The sequence below is a fragment of the Triplophysa rosa genome, linkage group LG2 (genome assembly GCF_024868665.1).
Source record: "Triplophysa rosa linkage group LG2, Trosa_1v2, whole genome shotgun sequence".
Classification (NCBI taxonomy): Eukaryota; Metazoa; Chordata; class Actinopteri; order Cypriniformes; family Nemacheilidae; genus Triplophysa; species Triplophysa rosa.
The window spans coordinates 3,926,168-3,948,318 of NC_079891.1; the positions used below are offsets into that span (position 1 = coordinate 3,926,168).

Here is a 22,151-nt window from a genome sequence, read left to right on the forward strand (position 1 = left end):
ATAAAGTTGCTCATATAAAAATTAAAAAGTTGTTCATTCAGAAAATAGAGGTAATGGAGATAATATGACTGTTGTCAAAAGTGTTTTTGCAAAGGTTTCCCTTCAAATAGAAGGCCTTTTTCAACGCTGTTTCACATTTACACTATTTGATTGTTTTTCAAAGCCGCTGTATAGGATCACAGTTTGAGAAACATCAATTTTAGTATAAAACAACAGTGCTCAACAACACAAAAGTGTTTTTTCTCGTTTTGTCTCAAACTTCCTTTGTGTCAGCCCAAATATTCCAGTGAATGTGAAGGCACGGATGCTCCCATGGTAGTTCTGAGAGAGCCAGGAAAAGAGAAAAATAACCTTCCCTTACACTGCATCTTTACTTATGAATTTATCATGACCATGTCCGTACAATGCACTGGAATCTCAGCCTCCTTTCATATTTGAAAGTTAAATAATTTATATAATAAAACGTGGTTTTCACCAACTATCTCCTCTTAGTAGCACTCAAAGTGGTACAACAGGAGGTTGGCTGGTGGAGAGCTCGAAATTGGACTAAAAGTTAGAGTGAAGTGTGTGTGTGTGTGTGTGTGTGTGTGCGTGCGTGCGTGCGTCAATCTAATGTCTAATCTAATAAACTGTTTTGAGGTCACCTGCAACTTTAATAAAACTTTATCTGTAATCTTGTCTGTAAACAGTAATTTTGGGCTGGTTACCTTTTAATAATATTTGTGAAAAAAAAAATCTAACCAGTTTATCAAATGGTCTTTACAATAGCCTAATCATTTGTGGTATCAGGGAGCATTTTCTACCAGATAACTGAACAAAGCAACTTTATACCGTGAATGGCATCCGTGCATCTCTCGTTTAGGCTATTAGTCGAGTTGTTGTTTTTCTTTACAAATGCAATCTAATAATCCTAAATATCTGAATAATTGTTGTAACGTTACACCGGTTATTTAAAACCTGCAGCAGATTCAGATTCATCCTGCGAGCTGCCATCTTCAAAATTTATTTGTAAAATATTTACTTTAAATAAGAGATACGTTTATATAAATAGTATATAAGAAATCACTTCAGGTGGACTGACTGAATAAACGAACGTCACCTCGTTGGAGTGCGTGGGGCGCGCACGTCTGCCGCGGACGCGCATCTCAGGTCTCCAGTGATACGAAGATACCGCTCACTGAGAAAACTTCAGCTCTATAATCGTCTCATTTTTATCGCATTAAAATTGAAATTTTGTTTCGTCTGAAGATGTTTGCCATAAAAGCGTTTTTAAGTTTGCCAAATGCGTTGGATAAGGGCGGTGTGTTCTGTATAATGTAAGTATATAAACGTCTTCTGAACGACTGAAATGAGCATTTTTAGTTCATTCAACACATGATAGAACATTAACAGATTTATCAGTTATGTCCTAAGATTTTTTTGACTGTATTTTTTTACTCATATTGCTGTATAAATTTCAACAAAAAAATCTGATGTAGCCTACTGTTTTTGTAGCTTTTTATGTCCTGCTTATGTGGCTGTTCGTAAAGCAGTCTAGATCAATAATTCTACAGAAATATAGTTCAAAATAAACGGGTATATTTTTACACTAAGTAGATGCATTAGCATGTTTTATAGCACATTAAATATTCAAATATAGAATGATTGATTGAATTAGCAGATTAGACGCAGATTTGGGGATTTTTGTCACTTTTGTAATGAAATTAATGTAACACCACATTTTATGTATTGCTTTTCGCTTTTCATATGTTCACATCCTCATCATTTAATAAAGTAAAATTGTACAGTGTGGAGGATGATGATATTTCGTTAATGCATGTCAATGAATGGTTCTTTCAGGGCAGTGATCAATGGTTATGTGTAAAAAAGAGTTTATTCAATTTGATTGAAATTAGTGAAATAATTGTACGTTTTTCCAAGATGCATATAATACAGCCATACGCCATGCATTACATGTAACTTGTTTCATCCAGACATTTTCAACATGCATATTTGTTGCAAGGGGCTTTATAAAATAATCGTTTGGCTTGCATTGTTCAGAAGTTGTCAAAGTACCTCAGACATTGTGTTTCTCACTGTTGACAGCATGATGACCTTTATATTTGGTTATATAAGGGATTTGTGCATATGGGTGACTATGTGGGCTGAATGACTCTGTGGCCTGAGGAAGGTCCAAATACTGTCATCACAAAATCTGAAATTCATATTAAGCGACTCTTTCTGGTTCACTCGTGGTTAGTTGCACATAATCGCTTTTGTCTTTGTCCTTCGTTAACATTTCATATGACAGAGATTTGTAAGATTAACCGGACAGGTTTATTGTTAATTTGTCTAATTGTGATTTGAATGACTTATAAACGTGTTCATTGGTTCATTATTGCATTCCCTTAGTTAGACACCTTAGTGAAGATTTAGAGCAAAAAATGAGTGAGGCGAGAGATAGTTCACCAAAAAATTTAAATTCTGACATTGTTTATTCACCTTCATGTCATTTAAAATCTACATGACTTTGAGAAATGTTTCATGGTTTTGTGTCCATAATGGCAGTAAATGGGGGTCAGTGTTGTTTGGTTACAAACATTCTTCAAAATGTCTTCTTTTGTGTTCTGCAGAAGGAAGAAAGTCATACAGGTTTGAAATGACATGAGGGTGAGTAAATGGTGAAAGTTCTGTGTTATGTCTAATGCAATTGAGACATCTTGCATGTCTTGCTACAGAAACATATCCAGCCAACAGTTTCTTCGGTTTATTTGTGCATGTCATTGTTTGCAATATTGGTGGTCTTCATTTTGATGGGAATTTTTTTGTCATTTTTTACAGATTTACACGTAAATCGTCAACAAAACTTAATTTTACTGGGGTTTTTTACAGATTTTTTTATGCGTTCTTGAAATACAGTCAAAAAACATACAATTTCAGAAGAGACCGCAAATTTACAAGAAAACCGGGAAAACCATGTAATTACAGGGATAAACTGTTATTTTACAGTTTAATTCTGTCACCCCAGTTGCAAATTTTATTTTTTACAGTTTATTTTTGTATAATTGTATATAATTGTATAAATTATATAATTTTACAGCAAAAAATATTCTTTTACGGTATATTTCTGTCACTCCAGCTTTTTACAGTGCACAGTTTGTTGATGGAGAGAATTTCGAATGTCAGCTGGAACAGTGGTCATCACAGGTGGAATCTTAGCTGCCGTCATCTTGCTGACTATTGTTACGTTCCTGTGTTACTGTAGGCTGCAGGTAATTCTGCTTTGACATATCTGTTCTACTGACACGTCTGTTTAAAATTTTAGATAAATGAGATCAAATTTAAGCATCTGGTGTGTCTGTCCTCATCATGCTTCTTAAGTCATTCGAAACCTGTATGACTTTCCTTCTGTGGAAAACAAAAGAAGATATTTTGAGAAATGTCTGTGTAGTTTTGTGTCCATACAGTAAAAATCAATAGGGGGCCAATGTTGTTTGATTACCAACGTTCTTCATTATATCTTCTTTTCATTTTATTTTTGGCTATCCCTTTAACTACCCTTACCAAAAAGATGGCTTTTTGCCCATATACAGCAGGGCCAAGCTGTGATCAAAAAATGAAAAGCATGCTCTTTTTTCCTTCCTCTTTACATTGTCACTTTGCCTATTAGTATTACTGCTGTAGACGGGAAGAGTCGGAGGGGGAGGAGGCCGACGTCACCAAGGCATCTCCGAGTCCTCCGCGACAACCGAGCCCACCCGAGAGTCCGCTGAGCCTTCATCCCTTCCCCGAATACGCCTCCTCCAATCAGCTTCTAATGACCGCCGAGCCTTTCGAATCCAATGGACCACTCAGCTATCCTCAATACACCCCGCGGATGCCCTACAGGACCAGCCGCTCTTACACTTTCTGCCCCTCTTGCTCTGGATATCAGCCGCTTCACGTGAGCCCTCAGGAGGGCCTGCGTAATGGAGGCGGCAGGATCTTCTACAGGACTCAGGAGGAATCGGACCTGCCCATGGACACGGTCAGCTTAACCAAACTCGACCTCTTCCGCTCGGTTACCATGCAGGACATTCTGACCCATCACAGCATCAGCACTGATGTGTAGCACCTCTTATTCACCTGAAGTATGTTGCCAGTCACACTGATTTTATTGGTTTAATTCATGTAACGTGTGGGATGCTTTCAGTTAAGATGATCAATGAAAACTCAATTGGTGGCAAAGGCATCATGCTTTTATATAAATGTTTGCACTTCTTATGTGTAACGTATAGGGCTTTTAATGGCATGAGAACTGGAGAATAGATTATTTGGTATTATTAATCACATTTTTTCTGGATCACTGGATATTTAATGCTGTGGTAAACTACTGATTCAATTGTAGAAAAAAAGACATACGTGCGGAAGACAGTCATTGTTTTACATTTAGGATTGTGAATTTGTGTGTTTCTTTAATCTGTTGATTGACATGTTTTATACAGTAAAATTCGTGTGTTTAGTGACACTTTGATTTCCATTGTTTCATTCGGAAAACAAGACAAAATTTGAAAGATTATTTATTAAAAAAAACTAAATGACTTGCTATCTTTAGTATATTATTAAGTGTTTAATTTATTAACTCATTTGAGATATGTTAACATAAAACTTTTGCTATGTGATGATGGTTCTTTTATGCTTGTTTGGCAGGTTTGAGTTGTTATGAGGCCAGCAAGTGGCGTCAACTCTTATGAAGAGCAGGATTAAATCCAGGGCTGTCAAATTAAAACAATTCAACAAGAGACAGTGTGTGTGTTATTGTAGTTTTTTAGTTTTATTGTATTTTTATTATGAATAAATATTTTTAAATGTTGTTTTAAACAATTTTGTTATGCGCTTTTGTAATTTATTATGGAATTATGTTTAATATGGCTACAGCATACAGGTTTAATTTAATTTTGTTTCAGTTAAAATTATTTCTCATAAACAATATGAAACTTATTTCAGTCTATGGCTAAAGTAACATTTATAATCTTCATTTCCTATACTATTTTCAGATAGCATTTAGGCCTATTTTCTATTTCAATTAACAGACATGTCTTAATAGTTTCATGTAATAAACCTGCACAGTGTGTTAGCAGCACATGTGTCATAAAAAATGCTTTGTGAATTTGTTTCTGAAACGTTCAGCTCAAATATATAAAGTATTTACTCATAAATCTGACACTAATTCAGCAATTTCCCCCTAAAAATACAAACCAGTATTAGTCATAATGTTAGAGGCACACTTGTGTACAGAACAAAAACAACATTTTTGTGTTGGAGTTAATACAATAGGTTTATTGAGTCTCAGTCAAGCAATATATAAAATGGATACAATTTTATTTTGTTCAAGTATGGAATGACTCAGGTATGTCAGGTTCTGATAAACCCACTCTCCATCAGATGATACAAACATGAATGAATAATACAGAATGGGAGAATAAAGAGCAGAACGTCTGCTCTAACCAATAAATAAACGTAAGCCTAGCATTGGCCATCTACTTAAACAGGCTATAAGTAAACAGTAGAGTAAGGTCTGCAACGGGTCGAGGCTCATTCTGTGTTTGGATGTACAGTACTAAAATCAGCCATCTTTTGTCAGAGGTAATATTCAGTATTGACCTCTACACCCCTGCCAGAAAATAAATCTGACCAATAATAAATACTTTATCACATGCAATATACTCCTCTGAGCAATAACCAAATAACTTAATAGTTCCTTAATGTATCCCGCAATAACAGGATATAGTCATAAAATATGTAACATAATACTGCCATTAATGCATTCAAATACTCTTTCAGTCAACTCCTTTGCCTTAATTCTTAACTCTTTGGCCTTTAAGTGCTGTGGGTGGCATCCATCTGATGTCTTGGTCAGGCACTATGAAGCACGGAGATTACGGCAGGAATGGCAACAGGCTTTGCTGTAATACCAGTGACTGCACAGATTGACCTTCAGAGCCAGCGAGCAGTTCGCGGAGGACCGATCCTGGCAGTTTTCATCTGGAGAAGCAACGTGTCAGTTACATTTCATCACACATTGACAGTAATACATGGCTTGCTGTAATGCTTCAACGTGTAGTTTGCCAAGTCACACCTGGAGGTTCGGTGGGGCAAGGCTGGAGTGCGCACGTCTGCTTGTTCACCGGCTTGGTCAGAGGGTCGCACCCGCGAACGACCTCTCTTCCCTCGTAGCACTTCACGTCTCTCATTCTCACGCCGACGCCGCAGGTCTTGGTGCACTTTTTGAAAAAGAATCGATGCGTACTGAATTGATGATTCTTACACTGAAATCTCATAGAAAGTCATCGTTTACCTCAGACCAGGGTGTCGTGTACCACTTGAAGCAAGGTCTTTCAAAGCAAGTGTCCTCATCTGCCGGTCTCATGCCGACGTCACATTCCTCGTCCCCGTGAATCTGGACCTTCCCGCCCGTGATGCCCATGCACGACACGGTCCTTCTCTTCACCCCCCGCCCGCATGTTGTGTTACACTAACACAGATGAGAATGTTTACTGTATAAAGCAATACTAGTCAAATACGTTTCACACAAACTCTCATAATCCTCACCCTCTCCCAGTCTTGGGCCAGCCAGTGCGGGGGACATTCATTGTCTCCGCAGGGGTGAGTAGCCAGAGGTTTGGTCTCGTGTGAGCACTGAGACTCGGGTACCACCCGGCCCTCTGGGGTCTTGCAGTATACTTGCCGCACTGTTTTCCCGTGCCCACAAACGCCCGAGCACTGAGTGGAGACATTAAACACTTCGTTTTAGATCTATTTATCACATTGTTACAGCATAAAATGTGCACATTACAATGTTTACATTTTAATAACTTACATCTATACAGAATATAATGTTTTTCAGGTTGGATAAAAAATGCTATATGTGCTTTACTGTCTTTCCTCACCGGTCCCCACTCCGATATCGTCCACTGGCGTTCACATGGAGGGCCAGTGCAGTTTTTAGCTGATGGTGGGCGTGTTGCCTCATCACATGCGTGGGTCTCATCTGAGCACCGGACCTCACGGGTAACCCCACCTCTGCGGCCACATTTCGCTGGACACTGTACAACAAACAAGATGATGCCTACGTTAGCATTTCCCGTAAAAGAAATAATATCACAAGCCTTGGTTTTGTATCTCACCTCTGACCACTCGGCCACCTCCCACTGAGGGCCACAGGTGGGGCTCTTACAGGCCCGGCTCTCTAGGGGGCGCTCTAACTGCGCCTCTTTGCACAGGTCACTGTACACGGAGCTGTCCAATCCAGGAGCCAACATCTTCCAGCAGCGCACGAGGCGGAACTGAAAACCTTCACCACAGGTGCGCGAGCACTCGCTCCAGCTACTGGCCTCCCATCTGTGCACAAACCATTAAGAGTTTCTTTTTTGAGCTTTTGAAAAGTCACAGCGTTGTCAAAACGACCCCGCGGAAACGACTAAAAATTGCGTAAATTTGCACGTAACGTTACCCAGAATGAACCCCAAACCGCTTTGTCGGCGTATACTGTATGTCTGTTTAGAATTTGGTGTGTGTAAAGTTCGTCTCCGTTGGTCGAGGTGCGTTGGAGAAACGTTAATAAGTATGTGAAGTAGCACAAACACAGCCCTGAAAGTCCCCTGATGTGCTCGCGCATGCCTCGGGATGTGCCAAACGACGCATCTGGGGCAGAGAGGCTGCTTGCAACAAACTAAAAGTATGGAAAAGCATTTGACACACTCACTGCTTTACTTCGCCATCTGGTGGTCAGTAAAAATTCCTACACCAATTGTATCAGTTGTTTTGTTCATTGGGATGGAAGGGTTTATTTGTACAGTATATTTAATAAGCATATAGGCAAGCAAGTTTGTGGTTGAGGAAGGACTTCTTTTTTGGAAAAGTGGTTGAATGTAAGGTGTTTTAATGTCCATTCAGACAACAGACATTCACACGTCATCGTTTTTAAATTATCCTTCGTGATTTTAATTTTTTGCCATAAATCATTATTAGCCTATTAGTCGCCCGTTATGTTTGTCACTGGGTTTTGCAAATATCTAACCAATAAAACGTATTAAAAAGTGCTTGTCAACTTTAACAACACAGTATTTACTAGTTTTAAAAGTACAATGTTTTTCTCCATTTCCTAAAAAACTGTGAATTTGGACATCAGAGGTTTTTGAAGGACAACGGGCGTGCTATAGACCACTTCGCTATACTGCTATAGACCACTTGGCATCTTCGCATCACATCGCAGAGGTGTGTTCAGACAAGGACAGTTGCGTTGTTTTTGGAGTAGCCCATACGTGTTTGCACTGCGCACTCTCTTTTCTTCATATTTGATCTTAAAAGCGAAAGCGTGAACTGTTTCTAAAAGCTAGAAATGGACTTTTTTTATTTCTTTCACAGTTCACCTGGGCTGGCATTCCCTCCCGATGCAGAAATCATGAACGGGCTCTGGACGAGTCAAAGCGTCACAGTAAACGTCATCCACCTCAATGCCGTCGTACCGCACGCACATGGCCAGTGATTTCGACACACCTATTCAGAAAAGAGCAATGCTTGAAACAGAAACGTGCACACGTGAAGCTCTAATGTCTGGGTTCGTACCTATTGAGCATGTCATACTGCAGGGCTCTTGTGAGGACAACTTCCACCGATACATGTCAGCGGCACTCGGTCTGTTCTTCTGAAGAAGCCTTTGGTTATTCCTGAAAGAAGAAATACGAATACGTGGTTTAGCCACCTGCGCTGTATATTAAGCAGAACGTTCATCTTTGTTGATGCCGAGACTGACAAAGTCATAAAACCGTTAACATTTTCACCATTCCTGGTCACACTTGTTACCACAGTGCTGTCAAAGATTGGAAAACTCGACAGAAGCGAATAAAACTTGTTCCTCATGATCAATTCCTGACGCGACGAGCCTGAGTGATCTATGGAACGCTTCCCCCAAAAAACAAAACAACTTGAATTATGTTTCTCTGAAAGTCGCTCTTCCTAACGTTGGGCCTTTCTCTTTCCCACCTGGAACCTTTCGGAAGAGAGGAAGGGCGTTTCATGAGAGGTTCTTTACGATCTCTGGCAGCGGGGTTTGGACGCAGCTGAGGGAACCCAGCATGAATTATAAATATGATGGAATGCAATCCCGCCAGCTTTCGCTTGGCCGTCTCTGCGCTCTTTGAATGTCTCGGGGAACGCTGAGGAAAATGCAGAGCCAGAGGAGAGTCTTAAGCACATTCCGTTTTCCCACGAGCAGGCCTGCCGTACCCCAACCCAGCTCACCCTGGGTACAGCGATATGGACCACGCCTCACATTAACTGATGAGGAGATCTTCTGGTTGGACTTGAAAGAATTTGATGAGAAATGTTTGAAATCTCTGACGTTGATGTCTTGATATTTGAGAACACTGTGTAACATTGAATAGATTCAAATGGCTTTGGGTAAACAGGGACTTTACCTGGTACGATTTCCACGCCCGTTGTTCCGTAAACTGGTAGCGATGGTTCTGTTCGGGAGCAGGACATCCCCCGTGTCATTTCGCGGATGGGCCAGGGTGAACTCAAGCAGAGAGCCGTTAAGAAAGCCTGTTTGCTCAAAACTGCTGTAGTCTAGTTCCAGCGGCCCTGCTTCAGTGGACGAGCCGTCTTTAATGGTATGAAGCTGATTGGTCGAGATGTTAGCGAGAACACCGTCAGAGCCAGGTCGCTCAACCAGCAGCACCCTCCAGATGAGGTTTTTAGAGTCTTCGGCGGGTCTGTTGACCGGCGCAACATCAGCAGCCGCCTCTCCATTGCGCCAGCTGCAGTTTCCCTCTTTAAAAACGAAACATAAAGGTAAAATCAGCGTATTACTTTTTTAATCATACATATACACTCACCTAAAGGATTATTAGGAACACCTGTTCAATTTCTCATTAATGCAATTATCTAATCAACCAATCACATGGCAGTTGCTTCAATGCATTTAGGGGTGTGGTCCTGGTCAAGACAATCTCCTGAACTCCAAACTGAATGTCAGAATGGGAAAGAAAGGTGATTTAAGCAATTTTGAGCGTGGCATGGTTGTTGGTGCCAGACGGGCCGGTCTGAGTATTTCACAATCTGCTCAGTTACTGGGATTTTCACGCACAACCATTTCTAGGGTTTACAAAGAATGGTGTGAAAAGGGAAAAACATCCAGTATGCGGCAGTCCTGTGGGCGAAAATGCCTTGTTGATGCTAGAGGTCAGAGGAGAATGGGCCGACTGATTCAAGCTGATAGAAGAGCAACTTTGACTGAAATAACCACTCGTTACAACCGAGGTATGCAGCAAAGCATTTGTGAAGCCACAACACGCACAACCTTGAGGCAGATGGGCTACAACAGCAGAAGACCCCACCGGGTACCACTCATCTCCACTACAAATAGGAAAAAGAGGCTACAATTCGCACGAGCTCACCAAAATTGGACAGTTGAAGACTGGAAAAATGTTGCCTGGTCTGATGAGTCTCGATTTCTGTTGAGACATTCAAATGGTAGAGTCAGAATTTGGCGTAAACAGAATGAGAACATGGATCCATCATGCCTTGTTACCACTGTGCAGGCTGGTGGTGGTGGTGTAATGGTGTGGGGGATGTTTTCTTGGCACACTTTAGGCCCCTTAGTGCCAATTGGGCATCGTTTAAATGCCACGGCCTACCTGAGCATTGTTTCTGACCATGTCCATCCCTTTATGACCACCATGTACCCATCCTCTAATGGCTACTTCCAGCAGGATAATGCACCATGTCACAAAGCTCGAATCATTTCAAATTGGTTTCTTGAACATGACAATGAGTTCACTGTACTAGAATGGCCCCCACAGTCACCAGATCTCAACCCGATAGAACATCTTTGGGATGTGGTGGAACGGGAGCTTCGTGCCCTGGATGTGCATCCCACAAATCTCCATCAACTGCAAGATGCTATCCTATCAATATGGGCCAACATTTCTAAAGAATGCTTTCAGCACCTTGTTGAATCAATGCCACGTAGAATTAAGGCAGTTCTGAAGGCGAAAGGGGGTCAAACACCGTATTAGTATGGTGTTCCTAATAATCCTTTAGGTGAGTGTATATGTTCGTTTGACATTTTGATTCAGTTATAAATGTTCTGTTGGTCCGTTGACTTTTGTGTGCCCATACAATAGAAGTTAATGGACCAACAGTGTTCTGTTACAAACGTTATTCAAAATATCTTTTTCTGTGTTCTGCTAAAGAAAGTTAGTCATACAGGTTTGAAATGACAAGAGGGTGAGGAAATGATGACAAAACATTCGTTTTTGGGTGAACTGTCCCTTTAAAAAACTGAAACAGGAAGTTCTTCTGGACCAGTACTGGATCAGCGTGGTTTACGTTTTCTGAAGTGGTCTATAGAAACATACGCAAACATGTCCATGTTTAAAACGACTTATTCGTTACTTTAAAATATTTTTTCCTAGAGAATGAGTGAGAATCAGTTCTCGTGTGGTTATATTTGCGTTATCTAACTGGTTCATTTGAAATGAAAGCAGTGAGGAACTTTGTTAACTATACCTAAAATACATTCTAGTAACTTGTAAACACTTAAAAAATGATCTAACTATTCAGCACATGGTAATCACTGATGATTATAGTAAACAATGGTAAATAAATGAAGCTTTGTTACTTTTTAAAACAATAAAAAATAAATGCCCCACAAAACTGCATGTGCCCCATTGGCGCATCTTTTCATTATTTTTATAGGGGGGAAATCAGAATCACAGGCTTAAGGCAATGATATTTTATAAATATATCCTCCATCACAACATAACAACATCTCATTATAATCAGTATCAGATTTCCAGCAAGCAGAAGGATTTAATCCAGAGTTCAGCGGAGGAAAAGCCAGACCTCTCTGAATTTTTCATCCGCTGTGGCTAATCTTTCTGTCTTATGCATTATAAAGGATTTCAAAGGGCATTTGTAAAAACTCACTGACGATTGTCCAGTGAACCATGTACTTTATCTCGCTCATGTTTGCCTTCTCCTCCCCCCCCAGATATAGCTAAAGCATCTCTCCTGTGCATGAACATGATGCTTTCAGAACTGAGGCTGCTTTTAAAGATATTTCATTTTTAAAGATATAAGGCGTCAGGCGAGCTATATGAGGTCTGAATGTTATCAGGTCCGCTGTAATCACATTTCTTTTGTCGACAGTTACTCTGAAAGCAGAGCAGATAAAGATGTTCACCTGTGTACTGGACTGGTGTTTTGTCAACCTGCTCACAGTCAATGACAGCTGTCTCGTACACTTCATTGGTCTCCTGGCCAGGCTTCTGTCCCTCCACAGCTCTTGGCCCAGTGTCCTGCATCTGTACCTGGTTGCCCTCCGTTTCAGGCAGTGCTTTATCGTGCACACTTTCATTGTGCTGTAAAACACTCTCAACCTCCACAGAGAGCAGACTGGATCCATCGCGAGGGCCCGTGTAAACAGGGGGCTGGGGGACCGAAGTGAGGGAGTCACGCATCACTGTGTACTCGTAGGTGATGTAGGGATTTTGCCCATTTTGGTTCCAGACCTTAGAGGACACAAAAACAGAACATTTAAGAGAAATCTGTTTTGATAAAATGTCAATTAACAGATAACAACATGTAAACATTTCCCAGAATGTCTGTTTACATTCGTTCATGAAGCTCTGGCAATAATGGTGCACTGTTGCTGAAATATCCAAAACATTTCCTTTTTTCCTGAAATAATCTGTTGTCCCACGGTCATCCGTACCAGATTTAAAGGAAAGTATGAAAGTCATTCCCCATGGGGCGATGCATCACAATATTACCATTTGGGCTGCACTAAGTCAAAGCCATGGTTAGCCAGCCAGTGAGATTACCCATGAGCCCTTGGCGGCGAAGGGAGGACCACAGCTACAGTACCAGAACATTGATGGGCTGATCGATGGGCCCTTTCGCCACGATGTACTCGATCCCCGTCTCGTACACGTCTGTGGGCCGTCGGTATTTGAAAACGGTCCCTGCTGCGTGGAAGTTCTGCGGGGTATCCACTTTATAGGCACCGTTGAAGAAAAAGTTCCCCGCTTGGTCAGTCACAGCTGAGAAGATGTGAAAGACATTTATTTAGAAATGTTGCCTATTATATTATATTGATGTAAGTTGATAGTATTTTTGTCATTTTTGAGTACAAATTCGTAAAATTTCAGTTCAGTTCATTAAAATAAAATGACATACTGTATATACTAAGAAATTAGCAAATTAGGTGAGGTTATGCTTATAAAGTAAATAAATATATGCAATAGGGTAAGAAAATTAACCTTTAATTAGCAAAATTTAGATTATGCTTAGAAAACACAAATGGGTAAGAAAAATGTAATCTTTTTTTCTTACCCCACTGGCAGATATTATTTCTTGTTTTAAGCATAAACTTTCATTTATTTCAGAAAACAATAGTATGCCACAGGTAAATATATCTTGATTTTAAGAATTTTTAGATATTTGTGCAAAGTTATTTTAGTTTACTGAAATTAAAACTTTTAAAACTGTTTATTGAAATCAAATCACCTAATTTACCTAAAAATTATTGAAAACATAAACTAAATGAAAAATTGAAATGCTGCCTCAAAAATAAACTGAAATAAGTTTAAAGCATTAAAATTATAATAATAAACAAAAAATAAACTAAAAAATAATTATTCTTACATAAAAAAAAAAATATATATATATATATAAAATGAGAAAAGCATATAACAAAATTGCTGAATCTTTAAATTTAAAATAAAATGAACATAAACAAAAGACAATTTAAAATATTAATAAAACTAAACTATAATAACTCTGTTGTGCCATGTAATTCATTTTTTTGCGGCGTGGCTAAAAATTTTGCGCAGTTTCATTGGCTTACCCAGTATATCTGCAGACTTCTTCCTCTCAATGATCTGGATGTCCCAAGATCCTTCTGGGATTTGAGCTATGAAAGAATAGCCTTCAAAAAAAGAGGTCATTTCATTTGGATTTTTAATCTGCATATATAATCTGTATCTTTAAATAATAATGCCACTTTCTACGAAATACCTGACATTACCCAGAGTAGCCGCTCGACGGAAGTTCCCGGTAACACGACTGCAGCTGCTGCCGTCCCCCTGACATACACCACACTTATCCAGAGTGTTGGGTGAGAAGAGGACGCCGTCACATCCGATGGGCTGACAAATAACACATCAGCATATGACGTTAGATTATTTTATTTTAGAATGCATTCATGCTGGTTTATGAAGCTTAATGTTTTTCATATTTGCTGGTTTGGCAATGAACTAGCTTGACAAGCTCAGACATGGTGTTCACACTCTCACACTTAAAATGGTCCTGGTTGACCATCTTTCAAGCAGGGCTTTGAACCTACAGTACACTCACCTCACATCTCCCATCCACACAAACTCCCCTGTAGTTGCTATACTTGCAGGACGTCCCGTCACGTGCAGGCACCATCAGCTGTCTCTGGCCATCAGAGGTGGTGCAGTGCAGGTCACACGGATTACTGGAGATGTGAACATAGTCATCTACAGGAACATGAACATTTTTATGGTTTTATGTCAAATGCAAAATTCCTTGTATAGCTCAATTGTTAACGCATAGCATAGCTGTGGAAAGTCATGTCGCTTTGGATAAAAATGTCATGCTAAGATGCTACTCTGCAAAAAAATATATTCTCATCCAGTCTTTTTCCAACACGATTGAGCAAAATGATACAGTTTAAGATTTTATGTCTTGCTTTTATAGAAATCTAACAAAATTGTGTGATGTTTTTGCTTAAAACAAGAAAAAGCTGTTTGTGGGGTAAGAAAAAATATTCGAAAGAAGAAATTGATATTGTTCTTGCCTCACTGGCAAACATCTTTTTCTCATTTTAAGCAGAAACATATTTCTGAAATCATGACGTATAGCTTGTGTTATTTAGCTTTTTAAGCAAAGCATCTTGTTTCAAGGATGTATAGATCACTTAGTTAAAAACTGGACAGAAAAGCTAAGAATATGATGATTTTGCAGTGTAGGCAATACCCGGCCAACAGGGAACGTTCCCTAAAAGTTCCCTTAAAGTGAACAAAATGTTCTGACAGTAACATTTAAAAGGCATTTTATTAACATTGTGTATGTCATTGCTATACATTCTAATTGTTAATGGAATGTTTCAAACATTCAGAAATAGTGCTTTCATAACATAATTGGAATGTTAACAAAACGTTCTTAAAACATCATTTCGTTAGCTGGATAATATACCGGGATATAGTGGTTTCCAGTGGTAGTTCTTTCCATTGTACACCTGAGAGTTGAACGACCAGCATTGCTCTTCTCTAAAGCTTCTTCCTGTAGCAGGACATTCCTGTAATTCATAGACAACAATCTGTTGAGTCTCTTTGGTTTCCATTGTCTATTGTAAAACAGAGCTTAACCGCTTTGCTGCGTTTTGGCTTAAATGAGTAAAACGAGCGGTAATTATGCATTTACAGTAAGACCCAAGTGGAAGTGGAACTTGAGGCTTGCTGTCGAGTCTGGCATCTGGGATGGATTTCTGTTGGACTCTGTATTGTGCGTTTGAGCGTGAGATACTGTGAGCTGACCTTCGTATTGCAGAGATGATACTTTTTTGCGCTGCCCGTGCACGTCATGTTGTCCTTAGCGGTCGCTGTTTTCTTTCTTGGGAAGAAATAGATGCATTGTTTTAGTTTAGCAACAGTTTAGCATAATGCCATCTGTTTCTATCTGAAAAGTGTTTCTAGTTCCCAATCGTGATTGAAGACAAGACATTATTTTGTTTTGGCTTGCTTTGGCGGAGTGAAATTCTGTGTAAGAAAAACCATTGACCTTTGCTTAAGACAGTGTCTCTCTTGAGACATGACTCCTCCTCCGCAGGTACGCGTGCATGCCGTCCATTTCGTCCATTCTCCCCACCAGTACGTGATCACTTCCAGCCTTTCCTCCAGACTGTTGGATGCTACACCATCCTCCTATGTAGGGATTTTCAAGAATATTATTAATCGATTACCATTAAAATGATTGACCACACTCAAAAAACGATATGTTCAACTTTTTTATGTCAACAGGTTCCACATAACTGGATTACGTTGAATTTAAGTAACATTATCTATTTCAGTAAACTTAAGATGCTTACATAAAGTTAATGCAATGTTGCTTAGTTGAATCAGATTAACAGTCTTGTTTTTGTTTTAAATCATTAACTTGATGAAGTTCAATTATGCAAAAATGTATATTTTACATTAAACCAATATAATAATTAAAGTGATCGATTAGGTTATTCAATGAAGGCATTCAAATATATTTTTTTATTTGATACATTTTTAACAATAATCAAACAAAACTTTTATTTGTCTTCAATAAGATTTTGAGTTACGAGACCTCAACAGACATTCAAGCTTAAAGGGGTCATATTGCACGGCTAAAAGGAATATTATCATTTGTTTTAGACGTAACGCAATGTGTATACACAAGGTTCAAAAACGCTGTATTTTCCACATACCGTGCATGTTTGTATCTCCTCTTTGCCCCGCCTCTCTGAAACGCGCAGATTTTTTACAAAGCTCATCGCTCTGAAAAGCGAGGTGTGCTATGATTGGCCAGTTAACCAGTGTGGAGTGATTGGTCAAAGCGTGTGACGGAAATGTAACGCCTCTTACCATATTTGGAACATCAGGTTCCTCTTCAATTGTACTGACAGGTACGGCCACCACCTTACTTGCGTATACATTTGGGCGGTCTTAGTCAAATCATACCACGAACTGACGTAGATTTGTGGGGGTGTGGTTACACGAGGCGTTTCAGGCAGGTCTGGGTGAGCATTCGCTTTTAGATAGAATGCATCTTTTGTTCCGACACTTTAATGTTTGCAATTTTACGTGTCTAATACATGCATGGGCAACTTATAACACACCAAAGACACAGAAAAACACGTATTCGCGCCATATGACCCCTTTAAAGATGTCACCGCCCACTACCTAACCAAAGGCAACGCTTTTCTAAACAAAACTCAAAAATAAACTCTTCAAAACCTTAAAGGTAAATGAACATTAAACACTAACAAGTGTTTCTTTTTACAGAACAATGGATAAAAAAACACTTATTTAAGAAAATAACTCTCAAAATGCAGTCATACGCAATGACTGCATGCTTGGAAATATAAGTTCACTGCCCAATTGTAACTATTTTATGTTAACACAACACATCTCCTTCATGTTGCCCCAACATGAATGGATTCAGTTATATGACTAAACATAAAAAATCATGTTGTGACCAAATTTTCCAAAAGTTGTGTCGATTTAACTTGGACAAGCAGCAAAAACCATTTTGTTCAGTGCACAAAACGCATACGGAGAGCTCCACGGTGCCAAGTCCACATAAAATAAATGTCTAAGATTGTAAATGATATAAATAACCATTTTAAAGTTTAGGCTCGGTTGACTTGACTGCTTTTCATGCTCAAAATATCTTTTGATCTGAAGGCAAATGTCTGATTATAGAACGATCGATTAATCGATCATCGGTTAACTGTTAGCATGTGTTCACTTAGATATAAACAGAGTAGACTGAGATCTGTGTTACAGTATGTGCATAACAAAATATATAATTTTATTTTTAATGTTATAATGATATATTGATACAATGCAGTGCTCTGACTCCAGCATTAAATCATCATTTTGGCAAAATAACGAACAACGATGTACGAATTGTCTCTCTGTTTCGCCTCCATATTTCCAAAATGACAGGTTATCTTACGTACTGTACGTGGATCGAAGTCAAATGGCGTCTAACTGACATTTCCCCGAAATCGTAGCCGACAGCTCAGCTTATTAAACATTATTATAAGCTTACAGTTGCAAAATGGCTTAAGGTAAGGAAACACTCCTGAACACTGACCTTTGCACAATAACTGATCTTTGTTTATTTTTAGGTTACGGGTTGCAACTTTAAGAAATGTTTTAAGATGCCAGAACATTACAAACCTGTCCTCTGCTCGAGAGATTGCCCAGAGACAGAGCCAGTGTTACCAGACCAAGCAGCACCAGACTGCTCTCCCCGTACTGGGCCCTGAACCAGGTCCTCATCCTGAATATTTAGAGAAAAGAAAGGTAATAGTTTCTCAAAAGAGAATTTAATTAGTTTCCTTAAAACGTACAGTACACAGGTACCACAAAGGTGTCGCTCCAGACATTTAATAAACATTTCAAGGACACGTTTGAATGAATAATAGTAATGGCCTTTTCACACTTGTTCACACAGGGACCACTTTAATTCGGGTTAAATGTCATGCCTGGGTTAATGCTTATATCTGCATATTTATATATAAGTCAATAATATGTTGGGCGATATTGCATTTTGTCCACTTTTAAGATCTTAATGAAAAATATACAGTATAGACACACACACAGTAAAAGAAGTGACAAAACGTCTTTGCACATCTCTGCATTCGGGCATGTGTAAGGGAGACAGTAGTACAATAAAACCGAGCAGGAACGGCATCAATCACATTCAGGCACTTTTCCAGGCCTCACGTCTCCTCATCAGACCTGCACGTCCAATTAGGTAGACTCCTTAAAGTAAGCAAACAGATCGTCTCATTCTGTTTGCAGTCTGGCTTTTTCTGGCACTAAATATTGGTGACAGGTGTCTTAAACTACCCGCAGGAACACCTGGAGTTCATTATCCGTCCCAGACACATATGGAGCGCCGCCAGCTCGCCAAACACCCGTCTCCCACAGACCACGCGGCCAGGCCGAGACAGACCTTCCTCTCCTGAGCTTCCCAGGCCACGAGAGGGAGTGAACACAGGCTAACCCCCACTTTCCCCCCCTCCCCTGGGGCCGCCGCTCAAGGGAAAATCTGCTGCCAGGGAAAGGAGGTGTTTTTCTTTCCCTGCCAGGAGTCAGACAGCAGTTCCAAGCTCTGTCTGAGCTGGAAGCACATTCATCGTTGTCCAAAAGGGATTCTGGGTCGGGTTGTACCAACCGTTCTTACGGTTTGTATACTGCATTTAGTTTATCCCTGTTACAAGCAACATAGACCGTATGGTTAATATTTGTTATTCATGATCGCATTTATGAAGAAGGTGCTATTTGTTTTTGGAAATGTATGTTTTAAAAAATAAAAATCTATTATATGGGTAAAAATGTGATCTTATAATAGTTATCTTATAATCAATTTTGTTGCACAAATTACTTCTACTGGTTTTCCCCCTACTTTTGGATAAAAGCGTCTGCTAAATGACTAAATGTAAATGTAATAGACACACAGGCCTGAACACCTCACACATACATCAAATCATTCATTCAAATCTTAATTAAACGTAAAATACGTCATTCTTGAGTATTGAGGAGCTGTATCAAATATTTGCATTAAATATTGATTTCATATATTTATTTCAATTCTTAAAATTGTATGTTTAGCTTGCACAAAGTTATATGTGATGGATAGGACTGCTCTAATTTCGTTGTGCTTTGTATTGTGACAATAAAGAATCTAAAATTTAAAATGTATTCAAATGTATGTTTATAATGCGTTTAAACTATGTTTAATGGTGCAATACTCAAATTTGTACTACTGCTTAGGTTGTAACTTATCTATAGGCTACGTGTAACTTGAACATGGCTGATGCTACCGGCCCTGAAACTTAAGGACCAAAAGCGTTCTTCAGTTCAGAACAGGTGTGCGCCTCCAACACAATCTCACGGAAAAACGGAACTATTTCACGAAGTGGCTAATTTTGGCTAATTTGTATGAATTTTATGAACAATTTCTACATTTTGGTACAATTTGCTTTCGCGACAGTGGCGTTAGGTTTAGGGGGTTTAGGGGCGGTGCTTGCTTTTTTCAAGTAATTGTACGTTTTTGTACGATTTACAACATAAAAATTTATACGAATTAGCCACCACATAAAATAGTTAGGAATTCCTGTGAGATCATGTCGGTGTGCTCAGGTGTCTCCAACACAATGTCATGGTAATTCGTACCTATTTTACGAGGTGCCTAATTTTATTCGTATGAATTCGTACGATCATATTTGTACGTTTTGGTACTAAATGCTTTCGCGCCATTGGTGTTAGGTTTAGGGGCGGGGTTAGTGGTGGGGCTACTAATATTCTACTAATCGTACGTTTTTGTACGATTCACAATGTACGAATTCATATGAGATCCATCTTGTAAAATAGTTACGAATTCCCATGAGATCATGTCAGTGTGTCTTAAATAGTTAATTAACTATTTTACGAGGTGATTCGTTTGTATGAATTGGTATGATCATATTTGTACGTTTTGGAATGATTCGCTTTCGCACCATCACGCAAATGCAACACGTTTGAAACTTCTGAATAGTTTAGATAGCCAACTTAGTTTTAGTAAATAGTTAAGGCTGAAATCTGAACTCACTGTCGCCATCTCCATTTGAAACGTTCAATTGCAGGTTACGTCAAGTACTTTCTTTCCGCGGGCGGATTTGCTGCGAAATTAAATTTAGCAGCTCAAATTATAAATCATTATTATAAGTTTACCGTTGTGGACCGGTGTAAGGAAAGGGATACTGATTTTATTTTTTATGTCCTTGCTCAACTTGCCTTGTTTTTATGGATTGCAGCTTTAAGTAGGAAAACTTGTGAATTGTTTTCAAGCTTAATAGCTGTATGTCAAACACATTTTTCTCTTTTGATTGCTTTGGACGTTGTTCGCATGAGCTGCTTTCTGACTTCTTGTGGTTTCTCTCCTCCATTCATCATCCAGCGGGATTCATTTCAGTAGCTGTTTTTGAGCCTAATAGCAAATTAATTTTCCTCTTGACTTTCACATTATCAAAGCCACACATTAATATTCTTCTTTCAAATGGAGCCTTTAAAGCTTTCAGATGGATTGATCACTTTCAGTAATGAACAATATACAATTTTTGCTGAATTTACATTATAGCAAGAAATATTTCTTCCTTACACTAATGTAAACTTCAACTTGACCACAGTCCTACAGAATCTTTACTAGATGACCATGACTTTAAGGCATTTGAGTTTCATGCAGCTCTTGACATCAGCAGTAAGCTCTGTTTGTTTGGGTTTGCTTTACTGTGGAACAAGTGTCTAGTCTGCTTGGCTTGTCCGGTCTCTTTCAAAACATTCTGCACTGTTAACAGCTGATCACACACACACACACACACACACACACACACACACACACACACACACACACACACACACACACACACACACACACACACACACACACACACACACACACACACACACACACAGACAGAGAGAGAGTAAATGTTTGTTCTCTTACCTGCAGTCCAGGCGCAGTGTTGAGTGCCGGTTGGACAGTGTGGGTGGTGATGGTGGTTTGTAACGGTGCGCTCTGAGGATGTGCTTGTAAAGAGGGTAAGGTGTGCTCCCGCATCCCTCCTCTCCTCCTCCCTCCCCCTCGCTTCAGGAAGAGAGTAGCAGCGCTCGGGAACGCCCACGTGAGAAACGCTTTGCCAGCTGGTGCCAAGCTCACGGGCTTCTGCTGCTGCTGTGTGGAATCGAGCCACAGTGGCACAAACTCAGCCAAGCTGCTGTCTGCTGGTGTCCGCTCAGAGACAGACAGGGAGGAAGTTACTGTTTCCCACAGAGCAGCATACCCCCCCATACCCCTCCTCATCACAACAGCCCGTTCGCTCTGAACCCCCCTCGCCAAAAGAAACCCACGCACACACGCAGGCTGTCTGTCCCAGATCATCATCTTTTATGCTTCCCGCTGTACAGTAAGACTGTCATACATTGCACACTTTTCCATTGCAGTTACTCTCCAGAAACACAGCAGGCCAGAAAATAAGATGTCATTCAAAGATTGAGATTAGAAAACTGGTGACATTGGACTAAACTGGGCGAGAATGGAAAAAAGTAGCACATAAACAAAACTAGCTTTCTTAAAGGCACAGTTCACCCGAAAATCTAAATTCTTTCATCGTTTACTCGCCCTCATGTCATTGCAAACCTCTATGACTTTCTTTCTTCTGTGGAACGCAAAAGAAAATATTTTGAAGAACGTTGGTAACCAAACAATACCGGACCCCGTTGACTTCCATTGTGTGGACACAAAACCACCGAGACGTTTCTCGAAATATCTCCTTTTTCTTTCCACGTAAGAAAGTCATA

The 22,151-nt window shown here is 39.6% G+C and overlaps 2 protein-coding genes across 5 annotated transcripts; one reads left to right on the forward strand and one right to left on the reverse strand.

Moving 5' to 3' along the window:
• Nucleotides 1-1,170: 1,170 nt before the first annotated feature.
• LOC130549112 (protein FAM163B) lies at nt 1,171-4,732 on the forward strand. 2 transcript variants are annotated; one of them, XM_057326286.1, is made up of 4 exons: nt 1,171-1,316; nt 3,119-3,251; nt 3,650-4,109; nt 4,669-4,732. In XM_057326286.1, exons 2-3 carry the CDS (start codon nt 3,159-3,161, stop codon nt 4,088-4,090), a joined length of 534 nt encoding a protein of 177 aa, XP_057182269.1. In that variant the 5' UTR covers nt 1,171-1,316; nt 3,119-3,158; the 3' UTR covers nt 4,091-4,109; nt 4,669-4,732. The 2 variants fall into 2 exon arrangements, with proteins under 2 accessions (XP_057182269.1, XP_057182260.1); XM_057326277.1 differs by having other exon boundaries at nt 3,650-4,711.
• A 553-nt stretch (nt 4,733-5,285) lies between these two features.
• adamtsl2 (ADAMTS-like 2) lies at nt 5,286-21,484 on the reverse strand. Of its 3 annotated transcripts, XM_057329006.1 has the most exons (19): nt 21,298-21,484; nt 17,985-18,087; nt 15,832-15,974; nt 15,588-15,663; nt 15,247-15,349; nt 14,383-14,528; nt 14,054-14,174; nt 13,874-13,954; nt 12,892-13,067; nt 12,209-12,536; nt 9,438-9,792; nt 8,587-8,687; nt 8,391-8,517; nt 7,146-7,359; nt 6,909-7,064; nt 6,571-6,741; nt 6,317-6,493; nt 6,098-6,242; nt 5,286-6,003 (listed from the first exon to the last, which is right to left on the reverse strand). In XM_057329006.1, exons 2-19 carry the CDS (start codon nt 18,084-18,086, stop codon nt 5,882-5,884), a joined length of 2,844 nt encoding a protein of 947 aa, XP_057184989.1. In that variant the 5' UTR covers nt 18,087; nt 21,298-21,484; the 3' UTR covers nt 5,286-5,881. The 3 variants fall into 3 exon arrangements, with proteins under 3 accessions (XP_057184989.1, XP_057184990.1, XP_057184991.1); XM_057329007.1 differs by lacking the exons at nt 15,832-15,974; nt 17,985-18,087; nt 21,298-21,484 and having other exon boundaries at nt 14,383-14,506; XM_057329008.1 differs by lacking the exons at nt 15,247-15,349; nt 15,588-15,663; nt 15,832-15,974; nt 17,985-18,087; nt 21,298-21,484 and having other exon boundaries at nt 14,044-14,174; nt 14,383-14,514.
• Nucleotides 21,485-22,151: the final 667 nt, after the last annotated feature.

Coding starts and splice junctions, on each gene's coding strand:
- LOC130549112 (XM_057326286.1), top strand. CDS start 3,159: ATGTCAGCTGGAACAGTGGTCATCACAGGTGGAATCTTAGCTGCCGTC. Junction 3,252..3,649: donor TGTGTTACTGTAGGCTGCAG/GTAATTCTGCTT, acceptor TTTGCCTATTAG/TATTACTGCTGTAGACGGGA.
- adamtsl2 (XM_057329006.1), bottom strand. CDS start 18,086: ATGAGGACCTGGTTCAGGGCCCAGTACGGGGAGAGCAGTCTGGTGCTG. Junction 14,529..15,246: donor CTGGAAACCACTATATCCCG/GTATATTATCCA, acceptor ATGTTCCTGTAG/ATGACTATGTTCACATCTCC. Junction 12,537..12,891: donor ATCAGCCCATCAATGTTCTG/GTACTGTAGCTG, acceptor GTGTCCTCTAAG/GTCTGGAACCAAAATGGGCA.